Source organism: Lemur catta, chromosome 11 (assembly GCF_020740605.2).
Source record: "Lemur catta isolate mLemCat1 chromosome 11, mLemCat1.pri, whole genome shotgun sequence".
NCBI lineage: Eukaryota > Metazoa > Chordata > Mammalia > Primates > Lemuridae > Lemur > Lemur catta.
The window spans coordinates 79557764-79576803 of record NC_059138.1 but is presented as its reverse complement, the minus strand read 5'-3'; the positions used below and the strand labels follow the sequence as shown (position 1 = coordinate 79576803).

Genomic DNA, 19040 nt, shown 5'->3' with positions numbered 1-19040 from the left:
AAATGTTCATCCAAAGAGGCAAGTTTGTGGAATTTTTTGTGTATTTTAAAGAGTGACTTAGTACATTCATTTATAGAGTAAGCATTCTTATGTGTGTGAAGAGGTATCTCAGTGATGTTTTGGTTTTCATTTCCCTAATGACTTATAACTATTGAGCATCTTGTCATGTGCTTATTGGTCATTTGTATATCTTCTTTGGAAAAATGTGAGGATTAAGTCTCTATGTAAGGATTAAATGAGATAATCCACATAAAGCATTTAGCACAAAGCCTGGTACATGGTAAGCACCTCATAGAGCTTAGCTTCTATTATTGTGGCCCTGTTTGCTAGTGACTTTGCCTGTCACCCTACTTTGGCTACCCAGCACAATGGCCACACTGAATTACATCATCTCTGCAGTACACATCTGTGGATACCTTGCTTCCTGAACACATCCTTCCCTACTTCCAGTTCTGTGGTTCAGGTGCTCTCATGATACCCACCTTATACCTTTGGGAAGACCTCTGATTCCTCGGCCTTTTACTGTCTCTATGTCTTTCTGATTGCTCCTGCTTTCATTTCTTTCTTTAGCTATGGTCTCTGTGGTCTAACACTTGCTTTGCCTTCTTGACAACAAGGTTAATTTTCTTGCCTTACTGTGTTCCCATGTTACCTGCAAAACCTGGCCATGGATTAATTTCCATATGTGTTTTCTTATTTCCTTCACCTTGGGTGGCTTTTGCAGTAACCCACATAAAAGGCAGTAATGGCCTGAACAAAGCTAGCAGGAAGTAAAGCCTGAACTTCTTAGCAAGGACTATGAAGCTCCTCTTATCACTGCCCTCCACCCCCAACTCTGGCTACCGCTACCTCTCCTCTGGCACCTCTGTCCCCCAGCTGCGTTCCACCCAACCTGATGCACCCAGCACTTTCCACCTGTTGTGGGCTGAATGTTTGTGTTGCTCTCAAATTCATATGTTGAATCCCTAACCCCTTAATGTGACTGTATTTGAAGGCAGGACTTTTATGGAGGTAATTAAGGTTAAATGAGATTTTGAGTAGACCCTGATTTGGTAGGATTAGTGTCCTTGTACGAAAAGACACCAAAGAGCTCACTATTTCTCTCTCTGTGCAGAGGCATTAAGGAAAGGCCAAAGGCAACTTCTGCAACCCAGGAAGAGAGGCCTCCACCAGAACCCGATCCTGCTGGCACCTTAGTGTTGGACTTCCAGCCCCCAGGACTGTGAGGAAGTAAGTTTCTGTTGTTTAAACCACCCAGTCTATTGTATTTTGTCATGGCAGTCTCTCATCATAAAATATCTCCCTTCTTGATGCCAAGAGGAAAACACCTATAAAATCATAGCTATATTTATGTAAGCATATTAGCATTACAGGGAAACACTAATAATAGCAGCATCTTTTTTTTTTTTTTTTTTTTGAGACAGAGTCTCACTCTGTTGCCCTGACTAGAGTGCCGTGGCATCAGCCTAGCTCACAGCAACCTCAAACTCCTAGGCTCAAGTGATCCTTATGCCTCAGCCTCCCAAGTAGCTGGGACTACAGGCATGTGCCACCATGCCCGGCTAATTTTTCTATATGTATATTTTAGCTGTCCATATAATTCCTTTCTATTTTTAGTAGAGACAGGGTCTCACTCTTGCTCAGGCTGGTCTTGAACTCCTGACCTCGAGCGATCCACCTGCCTCGGCCTCCCAGAGTGCTAGGATTACAGGCGTGAGCCACCTCGCCCAGCCAATAACAGCATCTTTATGTGAGAACAACTCATCCATGCTAATCTTAAGCCAGCAGCCTCTGTTTTAATATCATTTTTACAGGGCCAGTATCTTGTCAGTGTTTTTTATTTCCCCCTCATATAGAGAAACTCAATATATGGTCTCCTGATGGAAGAATTTTGGTGATGAGCAGATATGAGTATGTGCTGACCTTGACTTTTCTCCTCAATCTAGATGGTCATCTCATAATCATGAAGATTATCAGGTTGGGCTTTCTATCCTTTGGAAAATTTCCTTTATATTTTCATTCCCACTTTTAGGGTCTCTGAGGCATATCATGGTGCATATTTCTAAAACATCTATAATAATAAAAAAAACTGCAGAAGAAAGTCCTAACATAACATCTTCTTTGAACAGAGTGAATTTTAAAACTTTTTCAAACGTGATTTTTCTAAACCTTTGTACATGTTAAGCTCCCCAACCCCTTGCCCTCAATTCCCACAACTCACCCCAAAAGATTACTATTCCACCTCACAGACTGAAGGCAGGATTCATACTTCAGTGGTGGGCTAGACTTTTATGTGGCATAAGCTTTTCAAATTCTGCTTTTTGAATTTTATATAGCTGTGGTTATAAAAAAGTGACCCTTCAGCCAAATCTGCTCTGCATGTGTGGTTTGTTTCATCGGCCCAGCGTCTGACAAAAATTAAGTTTGAATATCTTCAGGCAGGGCATTCATTCTCTAGTGTATCTCAGTTTTCATTTCCCTGTCTCCTCCCTGTGGCTCTTTCACACATTTGCATTACCTGCTTGATTCCTGAAGGCATTTGAAATTGCAACCCCAGCTCTGTATTGATGTGATGTGTTTTGTAAGTAAACTTTTCATTAAATAAACTACATAGAGAAAAGTGCACGAGATCATGAGCATATAATTTGTCGAATTCTTACAAGGAGAATATAGCCAAATAACTATGAGAAAAGTCAATAAATAGAACATGACTAGGTTTAGAAGCTGGTAATATCGGTGTTCCCTTCAAAGCAAGTGCTAAGACACTGGCTAGGCTACAGGTGATGCCCAAAAGCACGGTGAATACATGAATTTTTGGTATAAGTATATAGCTTCATTGGCTGTCTTTCAGTTTGTGTTTTCTTGTTTTATTATTTTTAATCACTTTAATATTATTTAGCTTTCCTTTTAATTTTAACTTTTCTACATCATTATATTTAAGGTATACATTTTCTATAAATAGAATAAAGTAGGTAATTTTAAAACCTACTCTGAAAAAACATCTACTCTGACAATTTTATTTTAATTGGAATATTTAGTCTATTTATAATTAATGCAATTATTAACATATTTGAGGTTAAATGTACTAGCCTATTTGTTTTACCTATTCCCAAAATTCTATTTTTTCTTTCTTGTCTTAACTTTCTTTAGATTAATTATATATTGATACATATGTATTACAGTCAGCCCTTTGTATCTGTGGGTTCCACCTCTGTGGATCCAACCAACTGTAGATCACAATTGTTAAAAAATATATAAAATAACAACAACATAATAAAAATAATACAAATTTAAAAAATACACCATAACAACTCTTTACAAACGTTTACATTGTATTAGGTATTATAAGTAATCTAGAGAGATTTAAAGTATACAGGAGGATGTGCATAGGTTATATGCAAATACTGTCATTTTATATAGGGGATTTGAGCATTATTGAATTTTTATATGGGTGGGCACTTGAACCAACCCTCCATGGATATTGTGGCACAACGGTTTATATAAATTTATATATATGCATATTTTAATATTCCATTTTATATCTCTTTTAACTTGCTAATAATATAACTTTTCATAATTTGGGGAGATTATCCCAGAGATTTCAACACACTTCTGTGACATTACAATATAATAGAAATTAGTACTTTTACTATATCCAGACAATCAAGGACTTTAATGTCTTTAACCCCTCAAACCTCTTTATTTTGTTCTATTATTGTCATGTGTATTTTTTCTTTCTGTTTTAAATTTTTTTTTATTTCAGCATATTATGGGGGTACAAAAGTTTAGGTTACGTATATTGCCCTTGTCCCCCCCCCCAAATCAGAGCTTCAAGCCTGTCCATGGTGCTTTATGAATTTGTGGTTTGATATCTTTCAAGAGTTTGGGAAAATCATTGGCCATTATATCTTTTTATTCCATTTTATATTCTTTATTTTTATTTATTTTTGTTAATGAATATAAGCTTTATTACATCAAAGAATACATATAAAGAAAGATGAAAACAGTTTTAGCCATTTTTCCATATGTTTTTATCAACTTAAAATAAACACAGAACTGAAATCTATGCATAGTCTCAGTACAAAATTGTTAGGTTTGGTTGGTTGCTCTTTCTTCTGTATTTTTAACTTGTGCATCTTAAAATTTATTTCAAAGCACTAATAGTGATGTAAATGCTTAAGCAAAAAAGATATTACATTATACAGAAGTGCAGATATCTCTTTGACATGCTAACTTCAATTCCTTTGGATATATACTCAGAAGGGGGATTACGAGATTATATGGTTCTTCCATTTTTATTTTTTTGAGAAACCTCCACACTGTTTTCCAAAATGCTTATATTAATACTAATTTACATTCTCACCAACAGTGTGCAAGAGTTCTCTTTTCTTCACATCCCCACCAATACTTATTACTATTTGGTTTTTTTTTTTGATAATAACCATTTTAACAGGTAAGAGATGATATCTCATTGGAGTTTTAATATTCAGTTTCCTGATGATTAGGGATGTTTGACTTTTTATTTTTATTTATTTATTTTTTTTTTGAGACAGAGTCTCACTTTGTTGCCCAGGCTAGAGTGAGTGCCGTGGCATCAGCCTAGCTCACAGCAACCTCAAACTCCTGGGCTTAAGCGATCCTACTGCCTCAGCCTCCCGAGTAGCTGGGACTACAGGCATGTGCCACCATGCCCGGCTAATTTTTTTTTCTATATATATTTTAGTTGGCCAGATAATTTCTTTCTATTTTTAGTAGAGACGGGGTCTCGCTCAGGCTGGTCTCGAACTCCTGACCTGGAGTGATCCACCCACCTCGGCCTCCCAGAGGGCTAGGATTACAGGCGTGAGCCACCTCACCCGGCCTGACTTTTTAAATATATCTGTTGGCCATTCATATCTCTTCTTTTGAGAAATGTCTCTTCAGATCTTTTGCCCATCTTTTATTTATTTTATTTTTTAAATTTTTTATTTTCAGCATTATTATGGGGGTAAAAATGTTTAGGTTACATATATTGCCTTTGCCCCGCCATTATATCTTTAAATATTGTTTCTGTCCACTCCATCTTATCTCCTCTGGGAGTCCTTTTTATTGATTCCATGTGCCTCTAATTTTCTTCCTATATTTTCTGTCTTTTTGTTTTTCTGTGCTTCAGTCTGATTATTTTCTTCTGACATATTTTCTAGTTCAACAAATGTCTTCTTTGTCTATGTTTAATTTGTTGCTATATTCAACTACTGTATTTTCAGCTTTAGTTATTTGATAATTTTCAGTTTCTAAATTTTTTGTTTTATTCCTTTCTAGGACATTCAATCTTTCATCTTATTTTTCAGTTCATAAATAGATCAGTAACATTTGCAAATCCTGTGTGTGATAACTCTAATAGCTTGATCTCTTGTGCAACTCTATTATCTTTTTTTCTTCTTGTTTTTGGTCAATTCTTATCTTTTTGAATTCCTGGTTATTTTTTTATCAACTGTTGAGCATTTGTCATGAAAAATCATAGCTAATTTGGTACTATTGATAATGCAATCTTCCTCCAAAGAGGAATTACTTTTGCCCTGACAGACAGTTTGGGTACATGCAGAGGTAGATCTGACTGCATTCAGGGTTTGAGCTATAGTTCAGTCTTTGTGAGGGATGATCTATTTTCAGTTCACTCTTACTTGTGGGTTACATCTCTTCAATAGTCCAAACAGAAAATCAGGAGTCTTTACCATAGTTACTATGGCTTGGTAGATTAATCGTTGCCCCCGTTAGTTCAATGAGACTACCAAAAGCTCTACTCAGGTTTTCAGCCTTCCAGCCTCTTCTTTTAAATCAGTTAATGCTTTGAGGGAATAATAGTGTCAAATAATGTATTTAACTCTTGAATTTCTCTACTCTATGGCATCTTGGCCCCCCAAGTCTTAGTTGTTTTGGTAGCTATATGACACTTTCTAATGAATGTTTAAATTTTGTCCAGATTTTCCAATTATTGTACTATAGATAGGAGTATTGGTTCTAAATGAATGAGTTTAAAATTTTTGAAAGCTGATCGCGTAATATAGTCTTAAGCTATCACTGTGTATCTTACAGTTTTATACAATTCAGACTAGTTTATTTAGCTATGGCACATGTAAATATAAATACAAGAATGTATGTTTGTTTGTCTGTTTATCATTGTTATTGGTTCCAGGGTTCTTTTTTAGGGAGCAACTTCCTTTGTTAAAAAAAAACAATGTGACATTTGTTTTTTGGAATATATGGGGTTCCCAAGTTCATGGTTTGGTAGGAGTAAAAACCAAAGCAAACAAACAAACAAAAACAGCAAAGAAAAACTAAAAGATCCTTAGTAGAAGATAATAAACCTTTAGAAGAGAGAGAAAGTAGGAAAGTAAAGACAAGACACAAGGCTGGAGCAAGGTAATATTGAGAAATTTCTGGTGGCAGCTAAATGGTTTGAGAATATGAAATAATCAATTTTAAGACAGATATTTGCCTTTCTACAAAATAGTATGTTTATGTTGCCTAAAATATTCAGAAAAGTTTTTTAAACATATAAAGTAATGTTTCTGTGGATGCTTTTAAAGAAAATAAAGAAAAAGAGGGTTGGATGCCTTGTTAGAGACAGCATGGAACACAAAAAAAGATGAACTAAGGAAGAAGAGATGCCCATGAGAGACAGCAGGAGTTACTGGAGGTAGGAAACAAGAATCTAAAATGATAAATAAGAATATAGGGGCCAGAAAGTTTGAGGAAATCTTGAGGAGGACATAGATGTAAGATAGGGGACTCAAACCCAATTTATATAAATCTCAAATAATAGGTCCCTCAGTAATGCTTGAGTAACTCTTGTTTACAAACTCAAGACAGATGTTATTCTCACCTCCCCTATCAAAGCATTTTCAATCATGGTGAAAGGTGTATGGAAGAAATTTTAATATTAATATATAAGAAGTTCAATTTCAGACCCTTGAGCTTTGATCCTAGACCTTTGGTAATGCTTTTCTTACTGAAGATTCTTCTTCACTTGAAATGCTTCTGACCTGACTCCTTGGGATTTCCAGAAGGAATCAACAAATACAAACTGTCTAGAACATTCATGAGAACATAAGCTCAGGTTGATACAGCAGACTACAAATTAGAATAGGACATATAACTTTTCTCTCTGATAATAGATGGTGTAATTTCAATTAGTTATATATCAATTATTTGTGACAAAACTTTAGATTCCAAGCTGATATCCTTGCCACCTCTAAATCCGTACACTCTAAAAGAATACATGGTTCCACAGAATGTGGGTTACAGCACCACAACCAAAGAAATATAACAAAAGTAGGTTATGATACTCTCATCCACAGATTTTGCATCTTAGCATTTGCTAGATAATACTAATTATCTTCTACAATCATAGGAGTGAAAAATGGGGCTCCTGTTTGTAGGAAAGATTAAAGGAGCCTTTCCCCATCACAAGTTCCACCTCTGTGACTCAAGCTCCTCTTCCTTTCTCCATAATTTTCAATGGTGCCTTTGATTTTCACCCTGGGCACTGCAGCCCAGCTCAAGCAGATGGGCTTGCTTCATTTTGTTAAATAGAAAAAGGGGGCTTTCAGGTTATTCTGAACTAAAATAAAATCTTAAGCACCCCCAGCCAGTTGAATGGACCTCCTCTTGGCCAAGGAGACTCCAGACTTAAAACTAAGTTGCCAACCAGGAGGAGAAGGGAGATCATACACACCTCATTATGCCTCCTCCCTCTCTGCTACTCTTTATAACAAGATACTATTAATAAATCATTAACAAGCCCAAGGCCATGCAAGAAAAAGCTTAAACCACACCTGTAGGCCATCAGTTTATTACAGGTCACTTGAGTTTTGGTAAATGTCCCCAGCGGCTTGTCTCTGATTAACAGACAGCCTTATTTTAACTTAAAACATTCCAAGCCTTTAGACAAAGCTTCATTTCTTTAACCAATTATTAATATAAATCAAAGAATTTTTAAATCCACCTATAAGCCCCCACTTGGAGATGTCCCACCTTTTCAGACCAAACCAGTGAATTCCTTCCACATATTGATTTATTATATAATCTTACATGTAATTCCTGTCTCCATGAATGTATAAAACCAAACTGTAATCCAGCTACCGTGGGCACATTTTCTCAGAACCTCTTGAAAACATGTGCTCTGGGCTTGTCAGTCATACACTCAGCTCAGAATAAGCCCCTTTAAATTATTTCACAGAGTTTGATTTTTTTTTCATTAACATCACCAACAATATATGGCTAAGGTTCTCTTGTAAGTTACAGTGTCATATTTTTTCATATTGTGGCTTAAGACTAAATTCCCAAGAATGCCACTGTCATTGCTGCAAATGAGATGATAGTACAAGTTGAAATGTACCAAACAGCCCTTTCTGAAAGTCATCCACTGTCTCTCCTTGTAGGCACTTAACACTTTTTTTTTAATTTTTGCTTTTTTCCTATGGTTTGATCCAAATTAAACTAACATAAGAGCCATCTTGCTCCCAGAGCTCAGGACTCCAAGCCTGGCTTATGCAGGACCCTCTGCGAATCCCATTTGCCCACTTTCTTCTCTGGCTCGTAGAACAGGACTCTCTCCCTGGTTGTGTTTTCCTTTTCCTTTTGAACATGGGCTCTACCAATTTGGCCTCTACCCATCCCTGGGGGTTTTCTTTTCACAGGTCATTTTCTTCCTGGGGACTATTTCCACCTTTCCTCCTCCAGGTGTGTTGTGCTCACACTCCTGAAATGGTCGTTTCCAAAGTCCACATTTAAGCATCCTCATCCTGGAGATTATTTTATTTCATTATACTACCCTAGCAGTGGTATTACACATCATTTGCATTTCAAAAGCAATTTTTGCAGGCTTTAATATGCAATGTATTTGAGATTTCACATTTATTATTGAGTAGAGATAATTCTAGTGCATTTTCTCTGATGTATTCCTTAAGCTCACAATATGGGATGATATAGTAATGTTGCCTTGGTGAACTGTGGAGGTTGCTGTGTTTAAGAATGAAACCATATCGAACCCTTTGGTGGTGCTGATAATGGTATTTCCATCAGTGTAGTGAGTTATTTTTACAATAGAACCTTGCAGACATTGAGGTGTGTTAAATATGCCAGAGGAAATATTCAAACATGAGTTTTATATCCCTACAGAAATTATTCCCAAATTTGCTCAAGCTTTTGGACTGCTTGTGTTACATTTCTATTGGTAAAATAATTCAAAGCAGGAAGCCAAAGGAATAGGAGCACAGCTTCCTCCTCTTTTAGTGACTTACCTGTGATGGCCAGCTGAGTCACAAAGAAGGTCATTCTTGACTTCCTCTTCCTTCTCCATGTGGAGAACAGCACCACAGAGTTTCCAACAATGGTGAAAACAAAGAGGACCCACAGAGTTATCAACTGCTCAGTCTGTAAAAAAACAGAGCAACATAACACTGGGATATCAGTGAGGACCAGGGCACTTTACAGAATGCATGTCCCAGGCTTTGGTGCAGGGCTGTGTTCCTTCTGGTCCCATATCCCTACCTTTCAAAGCTGTGCTCTCAAGACAACAATGGTAAAATGGTCCCCATGTACACCAGCAGCAGAGTAAACTGATGCACTCTTAAAAAAAAATCTATTTGGAAATACATGTCAAGAGACTAAAAACAAAAAAGTTGTTTTGGCCAAGTAATTTTAACTCTATGTAAGAGTTCAAGGTGTGAAAAAAAATACTATAATCACAAAGATGTGCATATTTATTGTAAAAATAAATTAGAAATTGTTTAAAGATAACAGGATAGTTAAGCAAATAAAGCACTTTAATTCAGTGAACTATTGTGTAGCTATTAACAATGGTGGTTATAAAGACTGTGTAGAAACATTGAAAATACTTATAGTGGTAAGTGGGAAAACATGATAAAATTCTATATTGGGTATGATCACAACTCCGTAAATTTATACCCACAAGAAAAGACTGAAGTACATTAAAATGCTGAGTGGTTACCTGAGGGTAGTGTGATTATGGATTCTCTTTTCTCTTTTTCTTTTGACGTAATTTCATAAGATAACAATAATAAAGTTCTGCTGAATAATATTGCTGTGGTTTGAATGTGTTCCCTAAAGTTTATGTGCTGAAAATTTAATCCCCGATGCAATGGTGTTGAGGTAGAACCCTTGAGAGGTGATTGAACAGATTAATTCACCTCATGGCAGAGCCATCATGAATGGATTAATGTCATTATTCTGGGAGTGGGTAAGTTATTGCAAGAGTGGGTTCCTGATAAAAGGATGAGTAAAAGGTCTTTACCCCACATATGCTACTGGCACACCCTTAAGAGGGAGGACTAAAAATGTCCCATCTAAACAAAAGAAAATCCAAAACCAAGAAGCAATAGCTTCCCCAGATAAGATGGAATCAGCACAAAAACTCTGAAAGTATGCAAAATCAGAGTGAAAGGACCATCCCCCTGCAAAGGATCACACCAGCTCTCTAGCAATGGATCCCAACCAAAATGAAACTGCTGAAATGACAGGTAAAGAATTCCAAATATAAATTGTAAGAAAGCTCAATGAGATCCAAGAGAAGATGGAAAACCAACTCCCAACTCAAAGAAACCAGAAAAACAATTCAGGAAATAAATGAAAAACTTACTAAGAGATAGACATATTTGAAAAAAAAATTGAACTTCTGGAAATGAAAAATTCATTTAGGGAAATACAAAACACAGTGGAAAGTTTTAAGAGTAGACTCAACCAAGCAGAAGAAAGAATTTCAGAACTTGAAGACAGATCTTTCAAATTAACCAAGTTAGTAAAAAATAAAGAACAAAGAATCAAGGTGAGTAAACAAAGTATATGAGAAATATGGGATTATTATCATTATTATTATCATCAGACTGGTCAAAGTCAACGTGAAGGAGGAACTCCTATGACCTGTGAGGTGAAAACATCAAGTAACTTACAAAAGAAAACCCATCAGACTAATAGCAGACTTCTCAAAAGGAACTTTTCAAGCCAAGAAGAAACAGGGTCCTATTGTTAGTCTCCTTAAACAGAAGAACTGCCAGCCAAGAATTTTCTATCCTACAAAACTAACTTTCATAAATGAAGGAGAAATAAAGTCTTTCTCTGATAAGCACATACTAAGGGAATTTGTCACCACTAGACTTGGCCTACAAACAAATGCTTAAAAGTGTTCTATACGTGGAGCACAATAATCAATGCCCACTAGTGTAAAAACACCCAAAAGTTAAAGCTCACAGTTCTTATAAAACAGTAACACAAGGGAGAGAACAAAGTAACTAGGTAACACTCAAAATGATGCCCAGAACAATATCTCATATATCAATACTATTAATAACATTGAACATAATGGGTCTTAATGCCCCCATTTAAAAGATGTAGATTGGCTAAATGGATAAAAAACACAACCTAAATGTATGCTGTCTCCAAGAAACCTATTTAACTCACAAAGGTTCTCATAGACTCAAGGTAAAGGAGTGGAAAAAAAAATATTCCATGCAAATGGAAGCCAGAAATGAGTAGAAGTAGCTATTATTATAATAGATAAAATAGACTTTAAATCAACAATGGTAAAAAAAGACAAAAATGGTCACTATATTATGATAAAGGGAGAAATTTCACAAAAAGATCTAACAATCCTAAGTATTTATGCATCTAACACTGGAGCTCCCAGATTTATAAAACAAATACTACTAGATCTACAGAAAGAAATAAACAACAACATCATAATAGCTGGGTCTTCAACTGACAGAACTAGACACATCACAAGGCAGATCAACAAAGAAACAATGGACCTAAACAAGACTCTAGGACAAATGAACCTAACAGACATTTATAGAACATTCTATCCAAAAAGTGCAGAATATACATTCTTCTTATCAGTACATGGGACAGTTTCCAATATAGATCATGTGTTAGACCACAAAACAAGTCCCAGAAAATTTAGAAAAATTAAAATCATACCCTGTATCTTTTCAGACCACAGTGGAATAAAACTAAAAATCAATTCCAAGAGGGACTCTTAAAAATCCATAAATCCGTAGAAATTAAACAACTTGTTGCTGAACGATCCTTGGATTAATGATGAAATCAATATGGAAATAAAAAAAATATTTTGAATTGAGTGACAAAGATGACACAGACTTCCAAAATTTATGGGATACAGTAAAAGTAGTGCTAAGGGGGAAGTTCACAGCCAGTGCTTGCTTGTACTTGGCCTTTTTCGTAAGAGTTTCAGGTAAATTTGCTTTGGGCTGGTAGGTCCAAGGAGCTCTGTAAACAGGTTGGGATCTATCATCCTTAGGATTGGCTCATGGTCCCTAGGGCAGGCTGACTAAATCCTATGAAATCAGGCCCCCTCTACCCTCTCTCTGGAGTTTTCTATTAGAAGAGAATCTCACATTCTCTTCATAGGTTTCAGGAAGCTTCCAGATGCAGGAAGTTCCCACTGTTGCTTTCTGGAGTCTTCCTAAGAGCCATGTTTACTTATCTATTTATGAATTTATCCAACATCTATTAACTGTCTACTATGTGCTAGACATGGGGTAAAGTGTTGGTGCTACAAGACAGAACAAAACATGTACAGGATATGAGTTATACTCAGCCAAGTTTAAATTCTGTTTCATCAAATAGTATAAGGGTCACTAAGTATGAAAATACTTAGCTGCAGCCTTGTTTATTCACAGCATTCTCATATGCACGTGTGCATGTGAACATACACACACACACACACACACACACACACACACACACACTCAAATCCCAGGGTAATATGGGAATTTGGAGAGTTACAGTAATGGGGATGGAGAAAACAATTTCAGAGGAATCGGAACATCACAACCAGGTGAGCTGAATAGAAGAAAAGGAGATAGGCTTTGAAGCCAGACTGACATGGACTCAGAGTCTCTGCTGCTTGCTAGAGGTGTGATTGGTCATAAGTAATAACCTCTCTGATCTTCTCATTTATAAAATAAGGATTAAAAACAAAACCTATATCAGGATAGCTGTGGTAGGTAGATAAGATGATGATGGTGGACATTTTTAGCTCAGTGCCTGATACATAGTAGGCATGCAGTGAAAACTGGTTTATCTCCTTCCTTAGTGGTGTGGACTACCTACTTATAAACATCTGAGGAGTGATAAATAACTCACAACCTCTTCAGAATGATGCTTGAATTCACTCTGTTCATCCTATTTTCAGTACGGATCTACTGGAATTTCACCTACTAAGGACTCCACCTATATTACCCACCCTCCACGCCCTCCCCAAAGTACTGATGGTGTCTCAACACTATTGGGGAATCTACTGCAGAATATAGTTAGAGATTAAATGCCCCCTAGTGGTTATGTGAGGCAAAACCGCAGCCAGAGGCTCAAATACAGAGTTGAAATATAAGTGTATTTAAAATGTTTCAATAGCTAAAGATGGAGTGTTCTCAGCTCAGTTACATGGTTGCTATCACACGACTGGTTGTCTTTCAACTTCAGGTTGCTCAGGCTGTGCAGTGACATCAACACTCCCCAGATTCCAAGAATTGCAAACTGGGATTCAGAGAGATGGACTACGCTGTTCTCTTCATGATGCTGGTGCTGCCACAGGGCTAATACTGGGATGTGGCTCCCATGGTCCATGCTTCCAAAAGGATGTCCATGAGGAAGCACTAGGTCTGGGTCACTGCTCCAAGCTTAACATCTGTCTGGTCCACAGAAAGTGCTTGATACATATCAGTTGCATGGATAGATACATGGTTGACGGCAAGTGCAAGGGTATTTATAGGGATCATTCAAATGAAAAGGTCATTTGAAATGGGAGATAAAGGACTATCAGTTACTCTAGTGGAATCTGGGTAAGTCAGGCTTGTCTGGAGTGGAAGATACGACTTATCCAGATCTAATGATAATCTTTTCCAATGAAGTCCTGGAAACTGGAAGACAAAAAGTCTAAATATCTTTAACAAATGTACAGTGAATGGGAACGAAACTATTTGAGTGAATCACATTAATCCAGCACCTGGATTGTAATGTATAGTAGGTGAGCAGTAAATGTTTGTTGTTGATCAACTATCGGATGCTAAGCCTCATTTGAGAAGGTTTACATATTGCTCACTTTACCATCACAACCTGGCCAATGAGCCATAACTGTCTTCAGTCTTACAGGTAAAGAAATGAGGCTCAGAGAAGTTACTCATCTGGGTCACTGGCTTATAAGTGATGCGTGGGATTTGAACATAGCTTTGCTTGACTGAAAAGTCCATGCCCTGCTTACTGTAGTGGTTTTCTGCTCAAATTTTGGTTCAGAGAAAGTGAATTTGCTTCATTTACTTTCAATTTTCAAGTGGGAAACAAATCTTCATTTTCATTCTGAGCCAAAACTTGTCTGCAGCTGGGTTTCCATGACTTGGTCAGATTCATGACTGTCTCTCCGAGGACTGAGTATCAAGTTAATGCATTGGAGCAACATGTAGCTTCCACACAACGGTAGTCACAGATGTCACACAAGATGTAGCTACATCATCACTCCTGGGGGTCACAAGACTTTCTGTGCCCTTCATATTTTCAGGATTTGTTTTATGAATGCTGCTATTTATGTGATATTGAAGAGGAATATCTCAAACACAGGAAGGAACTAATACCAAGACAGGGAATATCAAGTGGCTATTCCAAGACAGGGAATGAAGTCTCCGAAAAAAGATTCAGCGTCAGTTCTCAGTGAACAGGCAGAGAAGTTCTGCTGTCCTGTCACTAGATCTGTGTGGCTTCTATCATTCCAGCACCCAGGCTTTTAGGCCTACTCAAAGCCTCAAGCCTCATTAATCTGCTCAGGGGGGTGGGGAACATCAAAAGCAAAGAACTGGGATTTCTAATTCCATTGAGGATGAGTCATGGTGCAACACAGAGATGCACATGCACATACACATAGGGGCACACAATTTTAAGTGAAACAGATAGCGAAGTAGGAACAGATAGCAAAGCAATGGATTCCTGAAGCTGCTCAGTTAGACTTGGAGATGGAGACACATTACTACATTATGAGGATCTGGTGACCTCAGAGCAGTAACTGAAAAGTTGGGAACCTGTCATTTAGGAGCTTGTCCCAGCTTCTCTCCATGTCTCACTCCCACCTGCTGCTTCAGAAGCACTGCCAGGTGGTTAACAACCAGCCAAGGTCAACAAGGAAGCCCAGAGGTAGGACTGGGCCAGTACAGGAGGGCCCACCTTCCTCCTTCCCCACTGCCATTTTCTTCAAATGATGCCGTTTTTGAAATCCTGCCCCCGAACTCCTATAACCCAGCAGGGAGATACCCTTGCAAATATAGTTGAATCATTGTCATCACAATCACTGTTCTGCATTCACCTTTTCTAACTATTTTACCTACAGCCATGGGTGTTCTATCTTAGATTACCCGAGGTAGTCTTTTCTAACACTGAATTATGAAAACATGTATGATAAGACTTTTTAATCATGATTACAAAAAATAAGAAACCTGTATAAAGCTACATATAAAGGTTGATGTTAATGCAAGGTTTACTACCTTGGTAAGGCTTCTCATAGCACTTAGACAGGGGTCCAGGGCAGGGGTGGAAGTGGCACCCTCTGCAGTGCCTTTGGACCTGTCTAGGGGCTGGCAGGACAAGCTGATGGGGCCTCCTGCATGAAGAACAGAGAACATGGATGGGGCTGCAGTTGAAGTTAAGCCTGCTGAGGTGAAGATGGTCCCAACAAGTTGAGGACTAAGAGTCATTCTGTGAACTCTTATGTAGTGTGTCAGAGGGAGAAGCATTTACCCTGAAGGGAGAGCCTTGGTGTCTGCATGTTGGTGTAGAAATGATACTCAAGCCAAAAGTGGGAAACTCTCCTGGAAATCATGGAACTGTGGACATGGTTATACTAGTTTCTAGGCTGTATAATCAAATTCAATGAACATGTTTTGAGAATCTAGTAGCAAAGTTCGACATAATTTGGGGACATAAGGCTAAGGCAAGGAGTTCAGAGTCTGATGGTAGAGGAAAGAATGTAAACCAAAATATTCAATGTGAATGTCTAGGATAGAAAGGTAGAATCCCAAAGTAGAGCTTGGGGAGGGGCTGGTTGTAGTTGGCCAAGAGGTATGTCTCAGAGAAATTGATATGTGAGCTGAGTCTGAACAAATGAGTAGAAGTGGCCAACCTAAGAAGTAGGGTGCCTGGCAGTAGTGTGAGTGAAGTTGGAGGGTGAAAACTACAGGTTAGTGGGGACAGACAGTGGCCATTCAGGCCCATTAGGTGTGGTACCAGTAGAGAAGGGTTTATGATGGGAAACTGGGGATTGATCCTGAAAACCAAACCACTTATTTAAAAAATGGGACAAGGTAATCATCCAGAGTTAAAAGAACTTGCTACCAAGGGGAAAGATTCTTTCTTGTCCATCTGGGGTCTTCTTCAATTGTCTTCATTGCCTGAACTGCCTGTGCCCTACCTCTCAGTACGCTGTCACAAGTGACAGAACATAATGTTAGCACCTTCAGACTGGGACTGAGCAGGAAAGCCATTCAATGGACCTTGGATTATTGCCTAACACATTATTTCTTAGTTTAGTCTTCAGGACATGTTGAATAACTAACTGCATTAGCCATTTCTGCTCTGGCTGGAAATGGTAAGTTATTGTTCTAGAATGTTTTATCATCAGTGCCATGGGTCAGAGATCATGTTTTATTAACAATGATAATCTCCCCCTGTCTAATTGTTCTCATTCCAATCAGGGCTTGGCAGATGAGACTGCATTTGCATTACTGCCTGATTCAGCTTTTTGGTTACTAGTGAATCCACAGATCTCACCAGAAACAGAAACACTAGTGCTCTGCATTCATTTTAATGTGAGTCCCTTCTTGCAATTCTTTCTTGGATCACAAGAGAACTTCCAGATTAACCACAAATAGGATGTATTGAAAACTTTGAAACAATTGAATTCTGGGATTCCATCTGAATTCCCATAATATACTGTTACAGTCTGAGTTTTGCGGTGAAAGATCATTAATCTGCCATTCTGCTTCTGTAAACCTGCTTGCTCCTGCTTGCTACCCCCAACACAGAAATTCCTAAGTGACTACAACACCCATGTTCTGCGTAAAATGATGACAGCCCCCACGTTTTGCATAAAGCTATTATGACACTCATGTTTTACGTGAACAAGATATGGCCCAGAGCCCAAACTGCCCAGATCCTGTTACACCAAAGATAAGAAAATGATGTCATGCTTACTCAAGGTTTTTTGTACACATGCTTGCTCTGTCTTAGTAATTGTCCACCCACAAACTTACACTATAAAAACTTTCTGTTTCAAAGGCTCACTGCTGCTCTCTGTGCTGCCTTTGGGCGGTGCAGAGGGCAGTCGCTGGCCAGCTAATAAAGACTCCTGATTTGGCTCAATTCGGTCTTCAGGTGGTCATTTCTCGCATCTCAGACCATAACATTTGGAGGTTCCACCGAGATCCTGCTCTAAGATAAGGCAAGTGGCGACCACCGGTGCCTGGAGACCAGGTGCAGAGTCGAGTGTCTTGCCCAGGGGAAGGCCTCTGAGAGACATTCCTCAGCCCCAGGCAGAGGCTTGACAATGCACCGCCCCGGCACCTTCAAAACTGCAAATTCTTCTGGATGAGTCTTCTGATTCTGTTCCGGGGGCAGATGGGAACCGGCTCTAACAATACCAAACCACAGATGTTAGAAATCATCTGAAAACCTGCTGGGCTTCAAGTCTATGCAGTAATTAATATTTGCTGAGTAAACGAATGAAATGTCTGCTATGTACCAAGAACTAAGATTAACATTTAAATTGCTATTTAAGCTCTAGACTCTTGAAATATGGAAAACTAACATCTGGTTAAATTAGGTCCAAATTTCTACAATGTAGTAGAAAACAAAGTGATTACCATGTAATAAAAATACTATTATTCCTGGTGATCCACATAATTAAAAAAAAAGAAAAAGAAACCTGCAGGAATTTGTTTTCTGTCCTGGAGGGCATAACAAAGAGCGTGTGTGAGAGAAGGTTCCCCTGGGAGCCCACCTCAGCTCAGACTCTGATATTTCCAGTCCGTCCAGGAGACTCTAAAATCAAGTAGCTAAAAGAAAGCAGAAAGAGTTGACAGGTGGAAGAGCAGAAGCAGATGTAAGGATCTGGCACTGAACATCCTGGGAGGTGAGAATGGGTAGGGGAGAGAAGCATGAGAGAGGTGCAGTAGGAGTATTCCTGGGAGAACATCCTAAATTGCTACTCTTGGAAACTTCGTTTTCTGTGCAACTAAGTTGGATGGCTGGTCAGCAAGATTTAAAAAGCTAATGAGTTAGTGTGCACCCAATTCATACAGATGATCATCTGCCTTTGTTTTCATTTGTCCTCTCCTTCCCTCGCCTGCATTTCTGGGCCCCTTATGTGCTGTCTGGGTCGTGCAAGCCCCCCCAACCTGGGGTCAGACATTCCCTCTTCCAGCTCTCATGAGTCACTCCATGGGAGCTTAGTTGAGGTCTGCAGATGCAGCCGCCTGCCTGACTGGAATACTATGCTGATCCTGGTCTCCTGGATTTTGATGGAGCCCTGGTTACCCCAGCAGAGGCCAGTCCCCTGGGCCAGGTTGATGCTCTAGCCTGATGCCTGCCTCTGTCTAATCCATCTTCCTGCTCTTGTCCATTTGACATGGAAGTCCATGCACACTCAATACTTCAGCCCATCCCAGTGATGGTAGAAAAACAGCAGATGATTGGAAAAATGGATTTTCCCCAAAATAGATAATTCACATGTTGTATGTCTAATCCAGGAACCACTACCAAGATCTCAAATGGTGTTTAAGGCATGAAAAAATGATAAGGGTCAGGGGAGTTGATGTGAGAGACAGGAGAAAGAAATGGAATGGGAAAACCGAGTCTGGGTTCATATTTTTGGACTATTAACTATTGTGTGAACTTATCCTCTCTGAGGCTCACTTTTCCTCTGTCTCAGAGTTTTAGGAGTTGCAGTAGATGGTTACTGAGCACCAATATTGCTTGCCTTTCCC

General features: G+C 38.5%; 1 protein-coding gene across 3 annotated transcripts in view; it reads right to left on the bottom strand.

Moving 5' to 3' along the window:
• NPSR1 (neuropeptide S receptor 1) overlaps positions 1-19040 on the bottom strand; it is a 169982-nt gene that overhangs the window by 136154 nt on the left and 14788 nt on the right. For all 3 annotated transcript variants that reach the window (XM_045564032.1, XM_045564034.1, XM_045564033.1), the window contains exon 2: positions 9285-9417. In XM_045564032.1, coding sequence (XP_045419988.1) covers positions 9285-9417 — 133 coding nt within the window. The remainder of the gene's footprint in view (positions 1-9284; positions 9418-19040) is intronic.